General features: G+C 33.2%; 3 protein-coding genes across 10 annotated transcripts; 2 read left to right on the top strand and 1 right to left on the bottom strand.

Annotated features, from left to right (window-relative positions):
• Positions 1-892: 892 nt before the first annotated feature.
• On the bottom strand, positions 893-4,781 carry LOC140980996 (uncharacterized). Of its 4 annotated transcripts, none has more exons than XM_073447179.1 (4): positions 4,634-4,781; positions 3,279-3,994; positions 2,056-2,096; positions 893-1,967 (listed from the first exon to the last, which is right to left on the bottom strand). In XM_073447179.1, the coding sequence occupies exons 2-4, from the start codon at positions 3,484-3,486 to the stop codon at positions 1,095-1,097; spliced, it is 1,122 nt and encodes a 373-aa protein (XP_073303280.1). In that variant the 5' UTR covers positions 3,487-3,994; positions 4,634-4,781; the 3' UTR covers positions 893-1,094. The 4 variants fall into 4 exon arrangements, with proteins under 4 accessions (XP_073303280.1, XP_073303281.1, XP_073303283.1 ...); XM_073447180.1 differs by having other exon boundaries at positions 4,561-4,711; XM_073447182.1 differs by lacking the exon at positions 4,634-4,781 and adding an exon at positions 4,555-4,576 and having other exon boundaries at positions 3,279-3,991.
• A 2,401-nt stretch (positions 4,782-7,182) lies between these two features.
• LOC140981696 (uncharacterized) lies at positions 7,183-9,021 on the top strand. The gene is made up of 2 exons (XM_073448111.1): positions 7,183-8,297; positions 8,511-9,021. The coding sequence occupies exons 1-2, from the start codon at positions 7,576-7,578 to the stop codon at positions 9,019-9,021; spliced, it is 1,233 nt and encodes a 410-aa protein (XP_073304212.1). The 5' UTR covers positions 7,183-7,575.
• A 3,731-nt stretch (positions 9,022-12,752) lies between these two features.
• LOC140980958 (KH domain-containing protein At4g18375-like) lies at positions 12,753-16,711 on the top strand. Of its 5 annotated transcripts, XM_073447102.1 has the most exons (7): positions 12,778-12,887; positions 13,280-13,878; positions 14,292-14,687; positions 14,769-15,023; positions 15,367-15,633; positions 15,851-15,912; positions 16,439-16,711. In XM_073447102.1, exons 1-6 carry the CDS (start codon positions 12,791-12,793, stop codon positions 15,878-15,880), a joined length of 1,644 nt encoding a protein of 547 aa, XP_073303203.1. In that variant the 5' UTR covers positions 12,778-12,790; the 3' UTR covers positions 15,881-15,912; positions 16,439-16,711. The 5 variants fall into 5 exon arrangements, with proteins under 5 accessions (XP_073303204.1, XP_073303203.1, XP_073303202.1 ...); XM_073447101.1 differs by having other exon boundaries at positions 15,851-16,711; XM_073447103.1 differs by lacking the exons at positions 15,851-15,912; positions 16,439-16,711 and having other exon boundaries at positions 12,753-12,887; positions 13,297-13,878; positions 15,367-15,842.
• The last annotated feature ends 3,316 nt before the right edge of the window (positions 16,712-20,027 follow it).

The following is a 20,027-nucleotide window of genomic DNA, read 5'->3' on the forward strand; positions in this document are numbered from 1 at the left end:
AATAATAAATTTTTTAAAAAATAGCACAACTTCAAGAATTTTTCTTACGAAATTCTAGAATTCGCATATTTCAACTATTAGTTTTTTTATTAATCATATTATTAGTAAAATATAATAAAATAAATAAGTGGATCGATAAGCGCCATACACTTTTTTTATTTTTTCAAAAAATAAACCAACACATTTTTTAATTGTTTTTCATTATTATTATTGTTTTTCTTCTAGAACTTGGACACATCTCTTATTTAAAAAAATGGGACTTGAGACTACATATTAAAAATTAGAGTTGAAGCTCAAGTTCAATAATTTGAAATATAGATCACCTTAAAATCATGTAATTTTTGATAAACCAAAATATTTTTTTTATATTTAAATATGTGTTGGTTGATCTTAAAAAATTAAAAAGTGGATCCACACACACACACACTTTTCTTTATTGATCGGTCCATCATTTTCAGGCGATCTATCTTTTGGATTATTGAAAACTCCAACTCTCATTTTTTACTTGTTTTCTTAAGTCTCATTTTCTTAAACAAGATATGTGTGAAAAGTATTTTAAAAAATAATAATAATTAAAATTTTTTAAAATGAAAAAGATAAAATAAAAAAGATAGCAGTAGCCCATTTTGGTGGAATTTGCAGCGTCTGCCAATAGTGGTAGAGTTTTGCAGTGCTTTTGCAAAACTCCACCACATACATGCATTAATTTTGAAATTTTAATTTTAAAATTATTTATAAAAAAACCCCTCACCCAGTTGTTTACCAAGAATATTAAATATTAATTAATGTTACATATATATGACAAAAACTTGTGTAAGACGATCTTACGGGTCGTATTTTGTGATACAGATCTCTTATAGCCTCATGATTGTCCGGAAAACATAAAATAAAATATTAGCAATACAGGGTTACATTGATGAAAATTCAGATGCAGATGAAAACGAGGATCAATCCTGAGACAACATAAGAACTTTACAATGAAGCCCAAACAACAATGGGTAAAATGCATAACAAGTCGAATTTTATCGTAGGTGATGCTAAATTACCAGGCAAGATCCTCATCCTCAAAACATGATTCAAACAGAACCTTGGCATCAGTTCAAACTCGAGTTAGCCGTCGTCTTTGAGGCACCGATGGATCCTTGTTCAACCGAACCAATAAATAACTGTGAAGAAAAAGAGCCAGCTTTCCTTACTTTCCCTGGGAATTCTCGGCCAGGATTGCTCTTTAAGGAAAGGTTTTTCTTAAACCGGTTCCGATTAAGAGAAAGCAATGTGTTCCGACTAGGGGTGTGCAACGCCCCTTCAACACAATCTCCAGCTTGAGCGCAGCCCCATGGCCTTGACGGACCATCTTCGCTGAAAGGTTTGAGCCGAGGGAAACTAGTCCTTAACTTGGAAAAGATTGGCTGTTCGGTGAAACTTTCTTCTTCAATTTTCGCACATATGGGACATGGGGGGTCGTTTTTATGTCCTTTTGGTGTTGTTTGCTCCAAGCACTCAGCATGGAAGACATGGCGACAAGAAAGGATTCCGGCAACTGGCATGTCTCCGCTTTTTACAATCCTTCCGGAACCCCAAGGTGATCTTTGTGAAAGGAACCTCTCGCACAATCCACATTTGAAACGATCTGCAGGACTACGAGACGTGTTGGAAGGTTCATATTCAAATGGCTCGGGTATTTCAGAGAAGTCAACACTACCACTAGCACTGCTCAAATGTTGTCTGTCTCTTCGTGGAGTGACAGCACTGGGTTCTGAAAGCCCAGTAGGGGCTATATTAGAAATCTCTCGGGTGGGTGTTATCTCTGACGGAAATGACAATGGGTGAATTGCTTTTGGTGTAAAGCACCGGCGATTGGCAAAGTTACGATGAGAGGAATGTGGCTTGACCATGGACTCATAATCACAACTACTGTCGGATCGAGATGAAGTAGAACCTCCACTATCCCTAGCTACCGATGTTCCCTGTAAATGTAATTTTATCATTTTAGCAAAAGGTCAAATTTGGCAAAAAAAACCAGAGAAGTTTGAATGTAAGCACAACGAGACATACCTCCATGGTCGGAGAAAAGGATAATGGCCTCAAAACTACATCTGGCAAAGGAAGACAACATACGAACTATTAGCATCCTGTAATCACTAAGAAGCAAAAAGACTGTAAAGTGCATGAGGCTTCAGTCATAAAACGAGTTCAATTAAAAACATCAAACACTGTATCGTTTTTAAGAGTAGACGAGCAATTCTCCTACATCATATGTAACCATAAAAAACGAGGGTCTCAATCCATCTCATTAAACAAGTCAATGAATGGCCAAAGCTCCTATCGCAGTTAACGGGTGTAAGCTCTCAACAATACTAAAATAGAAACCAGCTAAGAAATTAGACTTGCAACGGAAATTTAAGTAAGCACCACTTTCAAGGGAGTGTAAAGCAAAACTATGCATATAAGCAATATCAAAACTACTTTTAACTAGTATCCATGCTTGATTATAGTGGCATGGCAACAATTTAAGAAACAAAAAAACAAGTACATGTCTACAAGTAGTTCTAGAGACATATTGCGTTGCAGAACTACTATTTCAGGAAAATTTGCTTCTTCTCTCCTGATGAAAAAAGCATTGATGATTACTTATAAAGACTCGAAGCAATATATATTGTGGAGTGAAACACGCAAGTTTAGAAAACAAAAAATAAGTTTGACTATTAGTCTGTGGTTTTGATAGTTGGTGGCTGTAACACAAGCTCTCAAAAAGAATTAACAGGGCAGCTACTAAGTGAGTTTTTAATGAGAGACAAGGCTACCCAAACCTAAGGTTTGCTGATTATTTTGCATGTTTACTTCAGACTTTCCAATATGGAAAGCAAAGCAAATTCACAAGCTCGGGACAAGTATTTCCTGAACAGGGTGGGGTTGACTGAATGTAAGAATATATAGACGTGCAATTTTGCCCCTTAAAAAAATCCGAGAGAAAAGTAACACCACGAATTTTTTGTTCTCTGCTTAAGAGAAAGAAGGTGCAGTAAGTTGCGGAGGGAGTCAGGACGATGGGGGTGTTATGAATTAAAAGAAGAAAAAATGTGACCCACCCGTTCCATGACACCAAAGAATTTGTATATTGGCCTCAATTTTTTAGCTTACTTAAAAAACCAATTGCACCGGTTTTAGTATTTGCAGCATAATTCTTCGCCATCATGTATTGAGCTCTTGATCAATTGTTTTAGGAGAAGAATACAGAAATTGCAGGTGGATCTAGACAAAAAATTTGATTTGAATACCTCTTCTAGAAGTCCCATAATCATCAGTGCTGATCTCTTGTATTGCAGGAGGAGTCCATTGCTGTACAGGAGAAATGTCAGATGGACTGCCATAAAATGGACCAATACCATCAGATACCAAAAACTGATGATTAGCCAGATTGGTCCCTCTCACCCAGCTTCGACTACCTCGGCTGTTTGACGACGCAGAAGACCCATACAACTGCATACCATCGTGGGAACCAAATGAATGTGCTTCGGCTTGAAATCGAAAATCCCATCTGGACGGTGGTGGTGAATAGCTCGTGTTAGTTCTCCAGTATGGCTCCTGCGGCCCAACGGACCAGTCTCTGCTTGTCGCATTGGATCCATGTGGCCTTGCAGCCACACAACAAAGTGACCCCGTTTTAGCTATCTTTGACGACACTCAGTAGAAATATTCAACCAACTACAACACTAACTAGCTCTGATCCCCAAACTGTCCAAAGTTCAAACGACATTCGGGGTATGATTTACTTCTTCTGAGAAAGGTCACCCAGAAGTTGATATTAAAAATTGCATCAAGTAGTCACACCAAAATCTGCAAAAATTAGCCCTGGTAGCCTGGTCTTGACGACTTTCAATTTCTTTATAGAGCTTAGAAATATATTAAGATGTAGGAGCTAGATAGCAATGACAAAGGAGACAAACTGAAGGTTCCAAGTTCTTTCAAAACTATGATGCTAATTATCAACCTTCTGCAATACAAAAATTAGATGCACAGCATGAAATCCATCAACTCATTCTGACCAAAAACATAAAAAACTATGAACATTAAAAAAAAAAGAAGCAAACATAAGTCTACTGCACCGGAAATTTTGCCACTCAATAATTTAAACTACACCCCCATTCAAGAAAGTTTCTTCTAAATAACCATATTTTGAACTCATACCTTGCATTTCCTCACTACCTATAATACCATGAAACACCACCATGATAAGAAAATCGAAAAGAATAAAACTTTAAGGAAGCACTTGAGTTAGGTGTGAGGGACTTCATATAAAGAATAAAAATCCTGAAACAAAAGATATTCACCAACAACAATATTCTTTTCCTTCAAATAAATAAAGAGCACTGCACTCAATAATTTCCAATAATTGGAGCTAACTGAAACAGACCCCCCAACAATCCCAATCCCAACTTTCTAAAATAGCTTAATACCCCGTTCACAAAACAAATGCAATTAAATAATGAAAATGAAATGCAAAAAGAAAAAAAAAGAAAAAAAAGAAAAAAAAAGAAAAAAAGAAAAGGAAACTAGTACCCAGACAAAGAACTGAACTTTACAGAACAAGCAATCGTTATTCATTAAAGTATAACCGTTTCTCTTAACTTACAATTTATGTAAAGACAGAAAGTATGCCTGAAGAGAGTCATTCTGTGTATGAGACCGAAATATAAGAACCCTAATTTAACGGGGAGAGGCGCGATTGTGTGTGTTGTACTATTGCAATCTGCTCCTCTATTTATTGTAATTTCGATTTGTGACCCTTTCTATCTATTATTTTACTCTTTAATTAGAGATGTCAATAGGGCGGGTATGGGACGGGTATGGCTAAACCTAAGACCCGTCCCATGAAGAAAACTTGGACTCATTACCCACCCCACCCCGGTTAAATATTCTTCGGACCCACCCCACCCTGAAAACGAAATGGGGCCGGGTAGACCCGCGAGACCCGAATTTTTTTAAAAGAAAACAATAATCTTCTTATCACATGACTGAATTATGAAAAAAACAATCCTCTAAATATAACACGATAGAAAACTAATTCATGTCTTCGACCACACGTAATAATAACAAACAAATTATTTTCACGACATAAAGAATCACATAAAAAAAAGAGTTACTAGCTCTCCAATAAAAAGTCTTGACATCCTCAAAAATAAGTCATAACAGAACTTAAACAGATCAATGTAAAATCAGCGAGTAAGCAATCTTTCAGACACATTATTCAAGATCATCTTCCTCTTCATCAAGAATCGTGGGACAAGTTGGTAAATTACTTGAAGAATTACTTACAAATTTAAAGAGAGAAAGTAAAGTAACAAAATTAAAATGAAAGTACAATGACAAAATAAAAATGTGATTTATTTACCTTCCACGTCACCTCACAACCATCTTCGCGAGCACATCAATTTATATCCACATATATGGGGCGGGTATGGGTTGAGTATTATAGGATCCATGACCCGCCCCATACCCAGACGGTCTCAAAAATTTGACCCGAGACCCGCCCCATGACCCATTTAGTATGCCCAAACCCGTCTCAGATGGGATGGGTCCATTGCGGGTCTGGGTAAAACCCGGACCTATTGACATCCCTATCTTTAGAGCAACTCCAACCCTTGCTCCACAATGGAGTTGCTCCATTGTATTAGAGCAACTCCAACCCTTGCTCCACAATGGAGTTGCTCCATTGTGGAGCAAGGTTTTTCACTCCAATCCAACACCAAAAATGGTGCTGGACTGGAGTTGTCCTAAAACTCACTCTAGATGTGGCGCAGTACAAAGTGCTGCGCCACATCTCTTTTATTTTTTTTTTAAATTTTTTTATTTGTTTTTAAATAATTATAAATATTTAATATTTTATTATATATTAATTATATAATTAATATTTTTATTTTTTAAAATTTTAAAATAATTTCCTCTTGAAACTTAAATATTAATTTAAATTTTTTTAAATTTTTTTTAAAATTAAATAGATATTAAATTAATTTAATAAACAACCAAATTATATTACTAGTACATTAAATTGATACATTTTACAATATAATACGAAATAATTTTAAAAACAACAATAAACAAACAACAAAATTACGATACAAACAATAAAATTTATTAAATGATATTTAGTAATCTGGTAAACCAGATCCTGATCCTCCAATATCGCCAAAATAAGATTCAAAGTTGTCTCGATTTTCAGCTTGAAGTCTCTTTTGCAAAATCTTTTCTTGTTGAGTTCTAGTGTATTCACGCAAATTTGGATCAATGATTTTGCTCAAATCTTTGTATAAAATTCTATCCTCCATTTTTCTTTCCTCTTGTTGAAGTCTCATCCTTTGAAGGTCATAATTTTGTTGTCTTCCAACGGTTCCTTGTTTCAAAACATCCAAAAGTTCGCGATGTTGTTCTTCCATTGTACGCTGAATTTGAGAAATATCTTCATCTCTTTTCTTCTTCAATTTGGCTTTTTTCACTCCCATTGGTCTTTGAAAACTGTCATCAATATTGTCGTCATTTAAATGTATTGCAAATGCAGAGAAGCTAAGTGAACCTGATTGTGGCGATTCTTCAGCTGGAGTATCAGACTGTGAAGTCTCCAGATTAGTAGCACGTCGTTTAGATTTTTTGGTTATCGAAATTTTTATCTCCTGAAAGTTTTTCACAATTCTTCACAATATCCCACACATGATCAAATGAAAATGGTTTGTTATCTTTACTGTCTTGTATATACAGTACTTTTGCGCGGTTCATCTACATAAAAACCATTAAAAATTAGTTAAGAAATTTGAATGTGAATGACTCATAACTTTTTTTTTAAAAAAATAACTTACGATATCTTGTTCAGATGCACCACTAGGCTTGAGGTTTTCAATTTGTCGAATGCATCCTCTCATACGGGCAACAGAAGTGAGGATGTTTCCCATGCGCTTCTCAACTGATCTTTGAGGTCGTGGATGTAAATCACTTCTTCTTTCTTTGTTGTATTTCTCAGCAAACCGAGACCAGAATTGAGTTCTCGATTGACTTATACCTATAATGGGATCCTGTGAAACATCAAGATAAATATGACACAAAAACTAATCTTCATCAACGGTGTAGTTCTTTCTTGAACTTTCTTCCATCTATCTTTTGCTAATATGCTTATAGGTGTATTGATATGTTTTGAATATAAATGTTACTATTTATAGTATTTTGGATTATCTTTAGAAAATATGCAAAAGAAATGATAGTCGTTTGATTAGATTTCGATGGATATCAGGCTCTGAAATCTCATATGTGTGCCATCCGTCGGATGAGATTACCAAAATCTAATCCTACGGATGGTACAAGGATGAGATCACCAAAAGCAAATGCCTGACATTTTAAAAGTTATTTATTTGGTAGAATTCTTTTATCAAATACCAAATTCTATTACTATATACCTTTCTTTATTCATTAATAACTAGTGGACAAACTCAAATTGCAGTTCTGCCTTCCTCGTGACCGTTGAGTCACATGGTAAGAGATATATGTCATTGGATGAGATTCCTTATCTAATGAAATCTAATTCTATGGATGGAAAGATTTCGAGATAGGAAATCTCATCCATATTATCGTAATAAATTCTATATAAACCCTAATTCGTGGTATACATTTTTCAAACAATTTATATTAAAAAAAATGAATTCTTCATCAGGCTCATCGTCATTATCCGATAATGAAGATGAAATAACTAATTATTTGATCATCGATAAAGCCATTGATGAGATTCAAGGAGCAATCATTAGCCATATTCATGCACGCAATACGATACTACACACCTACATCAATCAACAAGTTAACGAAGGTCCGAGAAGAGGATCCATTCCAGGTCACATTGTAATTCACCGCGATAGAGAAATAGCCGATCAGAATTTGTTCAACGACTATTTTGCTGAAAATCCCAGATTTCATGAAGTTATTTTTCGACGACGATTTCGGATGTCTCGTCATCTATTCCTTCACATTGTGGATGGTGTCAAGAATCATGATAGCTACTTCATACAACGCAGTGATGGCTTGGGACGACTAGGGTTATCAACTAATCAGAAAGCAACAGCTGCAATTCGAATGTTAGCATATGCCATGGCCGCGGATGCGACCGATGAATACATCAAAATAGGAGAGTCAACTGCAATTGAATGCTTGCAACGGTTTTGTCGAGCAGTGGTGGAAGTTTTTGGAGCCCAGTACTTACGAGCTCCAACAGCCAACGATGTTGCTCGACTCTTGCATATTGGTAAACAACGAGGCTTTCCAGGAATGTTGGGAAGTCTGGATTGTATGCATTGGAAGTAGAAGAACTGTCCTACTGCTTGGGCTGGGCAATATTCAGGTCGAAGTGGGTCTCCAACAATTATTTTAGAAGCAGTGGCCGATTATGATCTTTGGATATGGCACGCATATTTTGGTATGCCTGGATCAAATAATGACATCAATTTTTTAGAGGCATCCAATATATTTTCAAATTTGGCTCAAGGCATTGCTCCTCCTGCCAATTATACTATTTATGGCAAAGAATATAATACTGGCTATTACCTAGCAGATGGTAACTACCCAAAGTGGTCAACTATTGTGCAAACTATCAGTAACCCACTTGGACCGAAAAAAAGATATTTTGCTATGAAACAAGAGTCGTGTAGGAAAGATGTGGAGCGAGCATTTGGTGTTTTTCAATCTCGATTTGCAATCGTGGCAAATCCAGCACGTTCGTGGCGTAAAAACAATTTGCATGATATAATGACAGCATGCATTATCATGCACAACATGATTATTGAAGATGAACGTGACCTCAGTGCACCAATTGAAGATGCAAGGGAAGCACCGCTTGCCGATGTGGAAATGGTGGTCAATGACGAAAGTACAAGATTCGAAGAATTTATCTCTCGGTATAAGAAAATAAAAAACAGAGAAGCTCACTATGAACTACGAAATGCGTTAATTGAGCACTTATGGGAAGAATATAGTAATTCTAATATTTAATATTGTGCTTGCATCGTATTTATTTCTTAAAATAAATATTTGTATCATTTTCAATGTTTTTTAACTTATATATAATGTTATGCTTGTATTGTATTTTATTCTTGAAATAAATATTTATATCGTTTTCAATGATTATATTGAATTAAAATATTTGTATCATTAAATAATTATTTTATTTATATAAAATAATTAATCGATTTTCTAATAAATAATGAAATAATATAATTATATTTATTATGTATAATTGTGTAATGGAATTATAAATAGTTATTATTGAATTAAAATTAATATTATAAGAATATTTTGAGAATATTCTTTTTTAGTGTAGAATGTAGTGTAGATAGGTTGGAGATGAATTTAGTGTTACACTATTGTAGTGCAGAATATAGTGCAGAATGTAGTGCAGTATGTTGGAGATGGTCTTAATCTCTCCTTCGTTGAAATATTTCATATGTGGTTATTGTAAATTCTTCATCCTCACAATTGGAATTAATTAGCTTAAAAAATGGATCTAATACAACGGCACAAAGTAGTTCTGGAAAATTATATATTTGTTTAATCATATTTTTCCGAAAAAGATTTCGTCGTTTTTTACAAAACTACAAAGTTGATATATTAATCGAATCAATAAAAAATTCTTGTAAAAAGACATATATCGTAAAAAGCTACGAAACTGATCTGAAAAAGGGGCTGATAATTGATGTTTAGTTATTACAAGATTACGTGAGAGGATACGAGATATATCGATTATACGTAATTTTAGGGTCTAATCTATATATAAAAAAAAATCGAATGGTCCTTTGTAGAAATAAAGAATGCTATATATATATATATATATATCATCGATCTTTTGTTTCTGACTTTTGATGGAACATTTTTTAAAGTTTACACCATGTCCCCAACCAATCACTTCCACTAAAATACATATGAAATCTAATCCTGTCCCTAAACAAAACATTTGTGCTAAAATATAAATGAAATTAACTAAAAAAAATAAGCAAATGAAAACAATAATCTCCAGTAATGATTTTATTATTAATACGACACCCTCCACATTCTTAGCTGGCCAATTAATCTTCAACCATTCATATTTACTTTATTTTTGGTACGTTGTTGGTTTAATAATTGTCTTTGCTAAGTAGAACAATCGAAACATGATGATTGAGTTATTGTACCGTTTAAAAAAGATTTGTGTTGCACTGTTATCACCAGCTATAGTTTCTCGTAAACCAGCAAACACTTGGTCCTATGTACAATTGGTATTAGAGTCAAGGTCGCGAGTTCGATTCTCGTTGATTGCAAGTAGTGCAATCATTGAGAGGGAGATTGTTAAGTGCAATAATTATCTCTGTTGAATAGAGTAATTGAAACGTGGTTTTTGAACTGTTGTACAGTTCAGTATCTATATTTTGACAAGACTCCGAATTATCATTTTATTTAAACTTTTCAAATACCATCTTAACCGAGTGATTACAACAAAAAATTTCAATACAACCGTAAAAACAAATTAGTTATTTTAACAATGTTAAACGTATAAATTTCAAATCCAAAGCCAAATACATATAACGATCAATCTTGCTATTATACTCTCGTAAAACTACAAATTTTGCTCCAAAAATAGGTTATCGTGTGATGTCATTGTCTCATATCAGTTGAAAATAAAAGTTTTAAATTGATTTGTAAGTGGTTATGATTGACTCATATAGAAAATTGAGTTAAATAATTCTGTAAAGTGATGACGAATACGAAATAGTTGTTAAATGAATCTATTATGCTGCACTCGCGCTTGTACGTGTCTAGACTCTGGGTTCCTTACAATACAGGAAAGCTATAGTGTACCAGGATAATTTATGAATGAGCGTCAATATAGCTTCTAAAGTTGTGGCAAAGACAACAATTTGTTAGTAGTCTACTCAACATGACTGCAGTAGGCATTACTATATATGTCTGTGGACAAAATTAGAAGGCAACACAGCTAATATAACAAAATGTCTGTTTATATTTTTTATGTGACGAGTTAAGAGAATTAACTGATAATGAGACGAAAAACCATCTATCAGTTTCATTCTCACATTTTGAGGAAAAATATCCGTTTTAAATTTTCGCATCAAATATATTAATTAACTTAATTTTAAAATCGTTATATATAAACAACACATGTGTGTTACGTGTGCATGATTGTTAGTATTAATAATTGACCTTCGACGAACCAATGTATCAACTCATCAGAAATCAAAGGGAAAGGAGGCACAACCCACCCCTTCTATCAGACATAAAATAAGTTTCTCTAGTTAAGATATGAGTTACTTGATTCGTTGGGCTAAGGACAAAAAGAAAGTTACAATTAACGAAGTCCGATGAGTTTACAATCATAAATAACCAAACCAAGAGAAGAAAGGGTCTGAATTTGATCTTTGAAGAACATCAATTAATTATATAATTTAATAAAATCTAAATTTAATATATAATCAAGTCATTTGTGAAACAATTATAAATAAAATAATAGGACAATTATAAAGAATATTCCTTTTAGAGTTGATGGGTTAAATTTTGGAGAATTATTTTATATTTGGTGCAAAATTGTGCTTTCCTATGAAATCAAGGCCTAAGATCTAAGAGTAGGTTTCTTGTGAGACGGTTTCACGAATATTTATCTGTGAGACGGGTCAACTCTACCGATATTCACAATAAAAAAGTAATACTCTTAGCATAAAAAGTAATATTTTTTCATGGATGACCCAAATAAGAGATATGTATCACAAAATACGACCCGTGAGACCATCAATCAAGTTTTTGTCAAGATCTAATTGCAAAGGTTTCATAAATCTTGAGTTGTTCCATCTTTTTTTTTTCCCACTTTATCATAGAATTCATAGATTAAATAAAAAAGTTGCATAAAATGAAATAGTTTGAACATTAATATTTTATTACAATAATTTGCTACTATTGGATATGTTTTGGGAATGTAAAAGATTAATGAATAAAAACAATAAATTTATGAAGTCAACATTAATAACTTTCTTTCTAAAATGCTTCTAGAGGAAATAATTATTTTATTTCGTGCAAATTGCAAAACATTAGTGTAAGGGAGGAGTAAAAGAAGTTTTTTTTTAAAAAAAAAAAAATTATTTTTAAAAAAATTAATTTCAAAAATAAAGTAGATGGTGAGATTTTACAAAATTATGGCAAAACGCCACTATCAGTCCGCTGTAAAATTGCAGCATCCAAGTTTCCAACATGGCAGCTGACGCGGCCTTTTTATTATTTTTAATTTTTTTTCATTATTATTGTTTTTTTTTATTGAATTTGGACACATATTTNATGCTTAATAAAATAATAATAATTGGAATACGAAAATTCTTGAATTTTCGTAAATTTTTGAATAAGTACTCTTTTTATTTTTTTAAATTTTATTATTTATTTAAATATATGTTGATTTAGTTTTCAAAAAATAAAAGAAGTTGTTTATATATGTCGATCTACTTATTTTTTTATTTTTTAAATTAATGAAATTGAGCTACAACTTCTTATTTTTTGAAATTAATTTTTTTAGAAAAAATCAATAAAAGAATAAGCAAAATGTATATTCTAGATTTGAATATTTTTTTTTTTGAATTACTAGATTTGATATTTTAATATCTCCCAATGCCTACTCTTTAATATATATTTTTTGTCCCTTAAAAATTTAAATTAAATTACATTTTCCAGCTATTTTAAGATAATTTCAACAAAAAAACCCGAAGATATTATCAAAAATATTTCTGGCAAAATGGGGTATTTCCGAAGCGGTGACGCAGAACACACAGTACAACGTAGTACGGGTTCCATACATTTGCGCCTCCGAAAGAAATTAAACGGCCTGAACTGTAAGTTTTCATCCATTATGCTTTAGTTTTTTGGGGAATTGGTAAATATGAAATAAATCTGGGAATGATTACTTGTTTTCACAAAGGTGCAATCTTTTTGCTATTTTCGTGAATTGTTGAATCGAATTTTGTTTTTTTGGCTTATTAGCATTTTTTTACTTTAATGGGTTCTTCTCGTTGGTGGAAAACTTTAGCACTTTTTGGTATAAGAAATGTGAAAATAAAAATGGTTCCTTATCTTGTTTGCTCAGGCCAGACTATGAATTTTGTTTTATCATCACTTTTCTTCATCGTGTGTCGTGGTTCGTGTTTGGTGGATGGATAAAATGTGGATCTTTATTAAATTGGATTCTTGATTCATTGCCGCCTCGTATGATGGGAAATTGATTCAGTTTTCCGGTGTATTCAGTCCTTTTATAGAATGGATCAGCGGAGTGATTATGGAAAACGGTCTCAAATACTCTCTGATTACTCTGGAAATGAAGGAGGGAGAAGAATCCCTAGAAATGATGAAAAAGAAGCTAATCACATTGGGCCTGATGATACGGTTTATCGTTATTTGTGCCCGTTGCGAAAAATCGGAAGCATTATTGGAATTGGTGGGGATATTGCTAAGCAACTGAGATCCCAGACTCAGGCTAGGATTCGAATTAGTGAAACAATTCCAGGATGTGAGGAACGTGTAGTCACCATTTATAGCACTAGCATTGAAACAAATAGTTATGGCAATGAGGCTGTTTCACCTGCGCAAGATGCATTGTTTAGGGTGCATGAAAGGGTGATGGCTGAGGAGTTACCCATCAATGGCACATTCGACGAACCTCTCCAAGCTGTGGTCCGCTTGCTTGTGCCATCGGACCAGATCGGCTGTGTGATTGGCAAAGGGGGGCAAATAATCCAGAACATACGTAATGACACTCATGCTCAGATTAGGATTTTGGGCAGCGAGCATTTACCTCCTTGTGCTTTGAGTTCTGATGAGCTTATCCAGGTACTTTTACAACTTTTGTTTATGTTTTTTAAATAAGTTTCCTAAACACGTTTTGTTCATTTCTCTAACTCTATATCCTATGAGTTATATGGAATGATAGAGTTTATTTTTTACTAATGGTTTGTCGGAATTCAAACATTAGTATCTTTGCTTTCTAGTTCTTGCTTTTCCAAAACTGAGTAGTACCATCTAATTTTAATTTCTGATTACTCGAAATGGTTAGTTTTGTCATTGGTGGGTATTTTAATGAGAAATTTAAATTTTTTTGTTGATAAATGGAATATGGTCCATGCCATGTCAATGTTATTAATTGTACTTTGAGCTGATATTTTCAGTTGAACAATGCTTTTAATGTTAGATTCACATTATTTTGGGTATAACTGAAGATCATTTGCTCGCATTCAAAATCTCAGATAACCGGGGAAACCACTGTTGTGATGAATTCTCTTTATCAAATAGCATCACGGCTTCATGATAATCCCTCGCGATCACAGCAAACACTGTTGAGTTCGCCTAGCATTTATAGAAATGGGATTGCATTTAATAACTCAAACACTGGTGGCCCACTTGTGGGTGCGACCTCATTAATGGGTCCTTATATGAATCATAAAATTGACGGACCAGATTGGTCTTCTGCCCCAAAGGAATTTTCACTTCGTTTAGTTTGCCCAACTGAAAATCTTGGGGCTGTGATTGGGAAAGGTGGTGCTATTATTAAACAAATTAGACAGGAATCCGGAGCATTTATCGTAGTCAATAGTGCTGGTGCTGATGGAGATGATTGTGTTATATCCGTTTCTGCGAAGGAGGTGGGCATGCTTTATACAAGTTTACTTGAGTAGTTAACCGAGGTGTGATCCATTTGCTTATCCAGTTGTGATTTATTGTAGATGTTTGAAGGTCCATCTCGAACCATTGATGCAATAATGCTGTTGCAACAACGGTGCAGTGAGAAAATAGAAAAAGATTCAGGTGATCTTGTGATTTCGACTCGTTTACTTGTACCAGCCTCCAGAATTGGATGTATCATTGGTAAAGGCGGGGCTATCATTAAAGACATGAGAAATACCACCAGAGCAAACATTCGCATTTTTTCGGATGAAAATGTTCCGACAGTTGCATCGGAAGATGATGAGATGGTGCAGGTAAATGAATTTGTGCTTGTGCATATCGACATATGATGTTTAATTGTTGTGTATCTATGTACCAGTCTCTTCGAAACAATTTTTGCCTATATAATATTTAAAATTATATGAACCCATTTGAAAATTCCAGTAGGAGAGGAAAAGGGGAATCACGACGGCACTGCCATCCCCCTATGGTTTTGCCACTGCTCTCTTTCTTCGTATATTTTGTGCCTAAGCATATAGATAGATCTTATAAAAGTTGGTGACACCATTAGCATACTTTTTTATGCGAGAAACAAAAATCAACATTACTTTTTAAAAAAAATGTACAGCGTTAATTATATATTATAAATCCAAGCAGATAACAGGAGACCTGAATGCTGCTAGAAGTGCATTATGTCAAGTGATGCAGCGATTGAGAGCTAACTTGTTTGAGAATGGAGGAAGTTCATCAGTATTATCACGACCTGCTCTTCACCTTCCACCATCAGTTGGGGAATTTGAAGGTGCAAATTATCATAAGCGTGATAATAGAATGCGTGATCCAGGATATTCAAACTACTCCGGAGGGTACAACTCGAAAACCTTGCCTTCGGCTGACAGTTATGGGAGCTATGATGATTCACAGGTAGTTTCTACTTCGAACTCAACAAATTTCGACAACATTACCAGGGGCAGCAAACTTTCTGATTAAGGATATTTGCCATTTTGATGCCTGATGGACTAGTATTTCCATCGTTGAACTGAAATTATTGCATAAAGTATTTATATTCTAGCATTTAAGTTGTTTTATTATGCTACATTTTCCTTCTTTTTCGGGCTGATCCAAGTTCTTCATTCAGCAGGCTAGTGGGAGTGGTTGTGGATACCACTAATTCAGCCGGTCAGTCATGTCTGGTGGTGCGAGGTAAAATTTTCAGCCCTTTGGAATTCGTACCTCTTTCATTGCTTATGATGGTTTTACTTCTTGTACTTGTAGTTTCCGGGTACCTTTTTTATTCTTAATCTGCGGTTTCTTTCTTGACATCCTATTCAGTCAGAGCACTATTCCTTTTCGTTTTTTGGGGTTTTAGGACTTTTTGGCTTCTTGCTATTGCACATTTTTTGAAATGATTTGAACCCTATCAAACCATACTAAACATGCATGCAAGCTGCCAACTCGTTAGAAAAGAAAATTCAATATGTTTTATCGAATCATGTGATAAAACTATACTCTCCAAAAGATTTTTATCAACTTCCTGGTCCTTCTCACTGGCTTCATTGTTCAGTTAATCCCATGTTCAATGTGATATGGATTGCTTCATCTCAACTGAAATTTTCAGTCATGAGTGGGAATGTGACACGTTTTTGTATATGTTCTCGGCAACACTTGTATGTTTTGTATCTGTTCTCTGCGACACTAAACAGCTATGGTGCGTGATATTTGAAGCCAGCGTATCGGCCCTTTCGATGAACTGCAGCATTAAGATGAAAACGACACGAACAAACGTGCAAAAATACCCTTTATTTCTCCTTTAGAGGCTGCCCGTATAGCCGTTAGATGAAACTGATTAGTTGGATATTGTCTTTTGTTTATATAATTTGGATGAATTGGAGACACTGATTAATCTTTATTTTAAACATAATGTCGCCAAATATTTGTTTATTCACCTTTCTGCTTCGACCATGCATTTACGATTACATAGTAAAGATTCTCTTTGGTTGTCCGGGTTTTGACTTTTGACGTTACAGCATCAACTGAACTGAATCACATGGATATTGCTTCATTAGGTCGATTAGAATTAGAATTAACACACTGCCAAAACAAGTCAATCTCTTTCTATTTGTGTAAAATTAAACAACTTATAAACCATTCACTATAAAGTTTTACTTCATGACATTTGTCGTGGATGGTTCGTTCATATCATTCCGATCTGACTGCAACGATAGAGTTTTTATTGGTATTTAAGTGACTCATGAAAAATATTACTTTTTATGTCCAAAATATTACTTTTTATTGTAAATATAGGTAAAGTTAATTCGTCTCACTAATAAAAATCTGTGAGACTGTTTCACATTGAAAAAAAAAAAAAAAGAAATATCACCAAACATTGACCAATAGCTTCAATGAATGGTCTAGCTCACAGTTAAAAATAGAATGCATGCAGTACTATCCATATATTAAACAAATTTGTGCACTACATATTCTTTAATTTTTTGTTATTTACATCAAGCTGCTTTGTTTCTTTTTCCCTTCATTGCCTTGGTGTTTTAACATCTTGCTTGAATATAAATCTACTGAAAAGTTTGTTTTCTTGTTTAGCAACTTCATCTACGTAAGGCATTACCCATTTGATTTTTCACTTCTTCTCTTTGTTGCAAAACGTCTATTTGTGAGATAAAATAAGTGAATTTGGATTATAATTTTATGATTAACAATGAAACAATATATGAGATATTAAATCAATAATGCACATTAGTTAGACGACAAGGTAGGATGAATTTCAAAATGCATCTATTATAATTGGATGAACTTGAAATCCGTTATAAATAACATGGGACATTATATACAAACATGAAGCAATGAATAAATTTGAAGTATATGATGTTATTTTTCTAAAACTAAAAAAATACATTTGAATATATTTTAAATTCATGGATTTGAAATCCATAAATCCAAATGCAACTAAAGTTTATGTTTGGATTGAAGAGTTTCAATAAGAATAAGTATTTGGAAGAAAGATCTGAAATTACTTCATGATGAAATAAATTTGAGATCAACAATAATGACTCAAAAAATAACTATTTGTTATTTGAAATTCATTACCAAATAGATTTGACCAAAAAACCAATGGATTTGTAATTATGGATTTGAAATCCTTAGCTTTAAATACATAAATCCAAATGCATCCCGAGATTGTGTTTGGATGGAAGAATTTGAAATTCATGAATTTAAATATATTTTGATTGTTCAGATAATCTATACAAAAGAAAATTCAAATACATATTCCTACTTATTATACTACTAGTATATTAATCACAATGAATTCAAAATTTTAGAATATTGGAGTTTGAAATCCATTATGATATGCATAATTATAGTGTATACATATTCCTACTTATTTTTTCATTTTCGGTCATGTTAAAAGTGAATTTGCATTTTTAGTCATGTGATTTATATTTACTCATTTTTGTTCATGTTAAGAAGTCATGTAACTTGTATTTTTCTCAATCTCTGGTCTTTTTTTAACAAGTATCCATCGTCTTTTCTTCTAAATAATATTCTAAAAAAAGACAACACATAATCAAATTTTTCTTTCAAAAATCCACGTCAGCATCCACGTTCGCCAAGAAAAGACCAAAAATGAAAAAAAAATAATTTACAAGACTAGAAATGCAGATTAACTGTTAACATGATCAAAAATGAAAAAACATGTAAGTACATGACTAAAATGAAAAATCACCATTAAGGAAAAAAGGACAATTACATGACAAAAAAATTTAATTATCCCTGCTTTTTTAATATAATATTGTAGTCATCGCTTTGTTGAGGGAAATAAGGCACAACTAATTGGTGAAAACCAATATTTTGCTAATTGGTTGATGAATCCGTAAATTCTCTAACTACTTTGAAACAAAGTCCATAAGATATTTTTATTGAAAAAATTATAATTTAGTCTTATATTTTTTTTCGGGTCATTTATGTTCTTAAATTTCTGTTTTTTTCATATATCTTTCAAATTTTTTTAGCAATATTAGTCATTTTCCATGGCAAACCCATTTCTGTGACATGTCAACATCGCATTGGTGTTATGTATTATAAAATTAGATTTTTTATTATTTATATTTAGAAACTTACGTTGTGCTTGAATTGATAGATTTGATTTGCATGAAGAGATTTGATCATACAATAATTCGATGAATGTATTTCAGATGATACTCATATTAAATATATTTGCAATCAATCATATTTATCATTGGAAATTAGAACTTTATATAGAGTGTATTTAAAATGAACTTGGATTGCCATCGGATAAACCATATATAAAGTGGATTTGAAATTCACTCATGCTGCCATTGGATGGAGGGATTTAGAGATTGAATTAGAATGACATTCATCGTTGGTGTATTTCAAATTCATCATAATTATCATTACATTTATATAAATTAACAAATGATTGGTTTTGAAATTCGCCCAACATAAATTCATTTAAGCAATTAAATAGATTTGAAATCATGCATATATAAGGCCTCAAATCCCACAATCCAAGCATAACCTTGAATTTCGTCAATCCAAAAAATAAAATAAAAAAATTTAAAATTATGGAACTAATCCAAGCATAACTTTATGGAATTAATCCAAGCACGATGTTTTGGTTGCGCAGCCAAGAATGCCTTGCCGGTGAAATCTTTGAATCATGTCTTGTTTCAGGCTTTTTTTATATGTTATCGCCGGCCAGTCGTCTTTGGCTGCGTTTCAATGTCATATTCGGATGTTAGATCGCTGTAGTGATCGAAATCTACCGATGGCTGTCAATCTGCTTGCGAGGAACTTTGAGCCTATTAATAATATCTTGGTAGGAAAAGAGACGGACAGGTTCCATTTTCCCTTCAGTACCCTTGAATTCATATGCTGAATTCGAATTAATTTTCAAACAATATATATATAGATATGTATGTGTGTTCTAACCTAAATCATCCGCAAATAAAAGTTTAAGAAAAGTTTTGGATTTTATATCAATGATTTTTATTGAAATAATTTATTGTCCATTAGACAACTTCAAAAATGGGAAAACTCGTGTTTGAGCGACGAGATTTATGTTTAAATCTTGCAAGTTTTTCGACTTTCTTGCATGTAAATGTGCATTACAATATATACGAGTAACGCAGTAGTTTTACAGCAGTTAAGTCTAGAGAGAATTTTTTATATTTGTTTTACGTGAATCAAAGTAAGAATCGGAAAAAAATTACATTTTACACTATATAAAATTTTAGAAATATACGCAATTATGAAATAAATAAGGTGGTCTTGTTAGATTTTGT

The sequence above is a fragment of the Primulina huaijiensis genome, chromosome 7 (assembly GCF_012295235.1).
Source record: "Primulina huaijiensis isolate GDHJ02 chromosome 7, ASM1229523v2, whole genome shotgun sequence".
Taxonomy (NCBI): domain Eukaryota; kingdom Viridiplantae; phylum Streptophyta; class Magnoliopsida; order Lamiales; family Gesneriaceae; genus Primulina; species Primulina huaijiensis.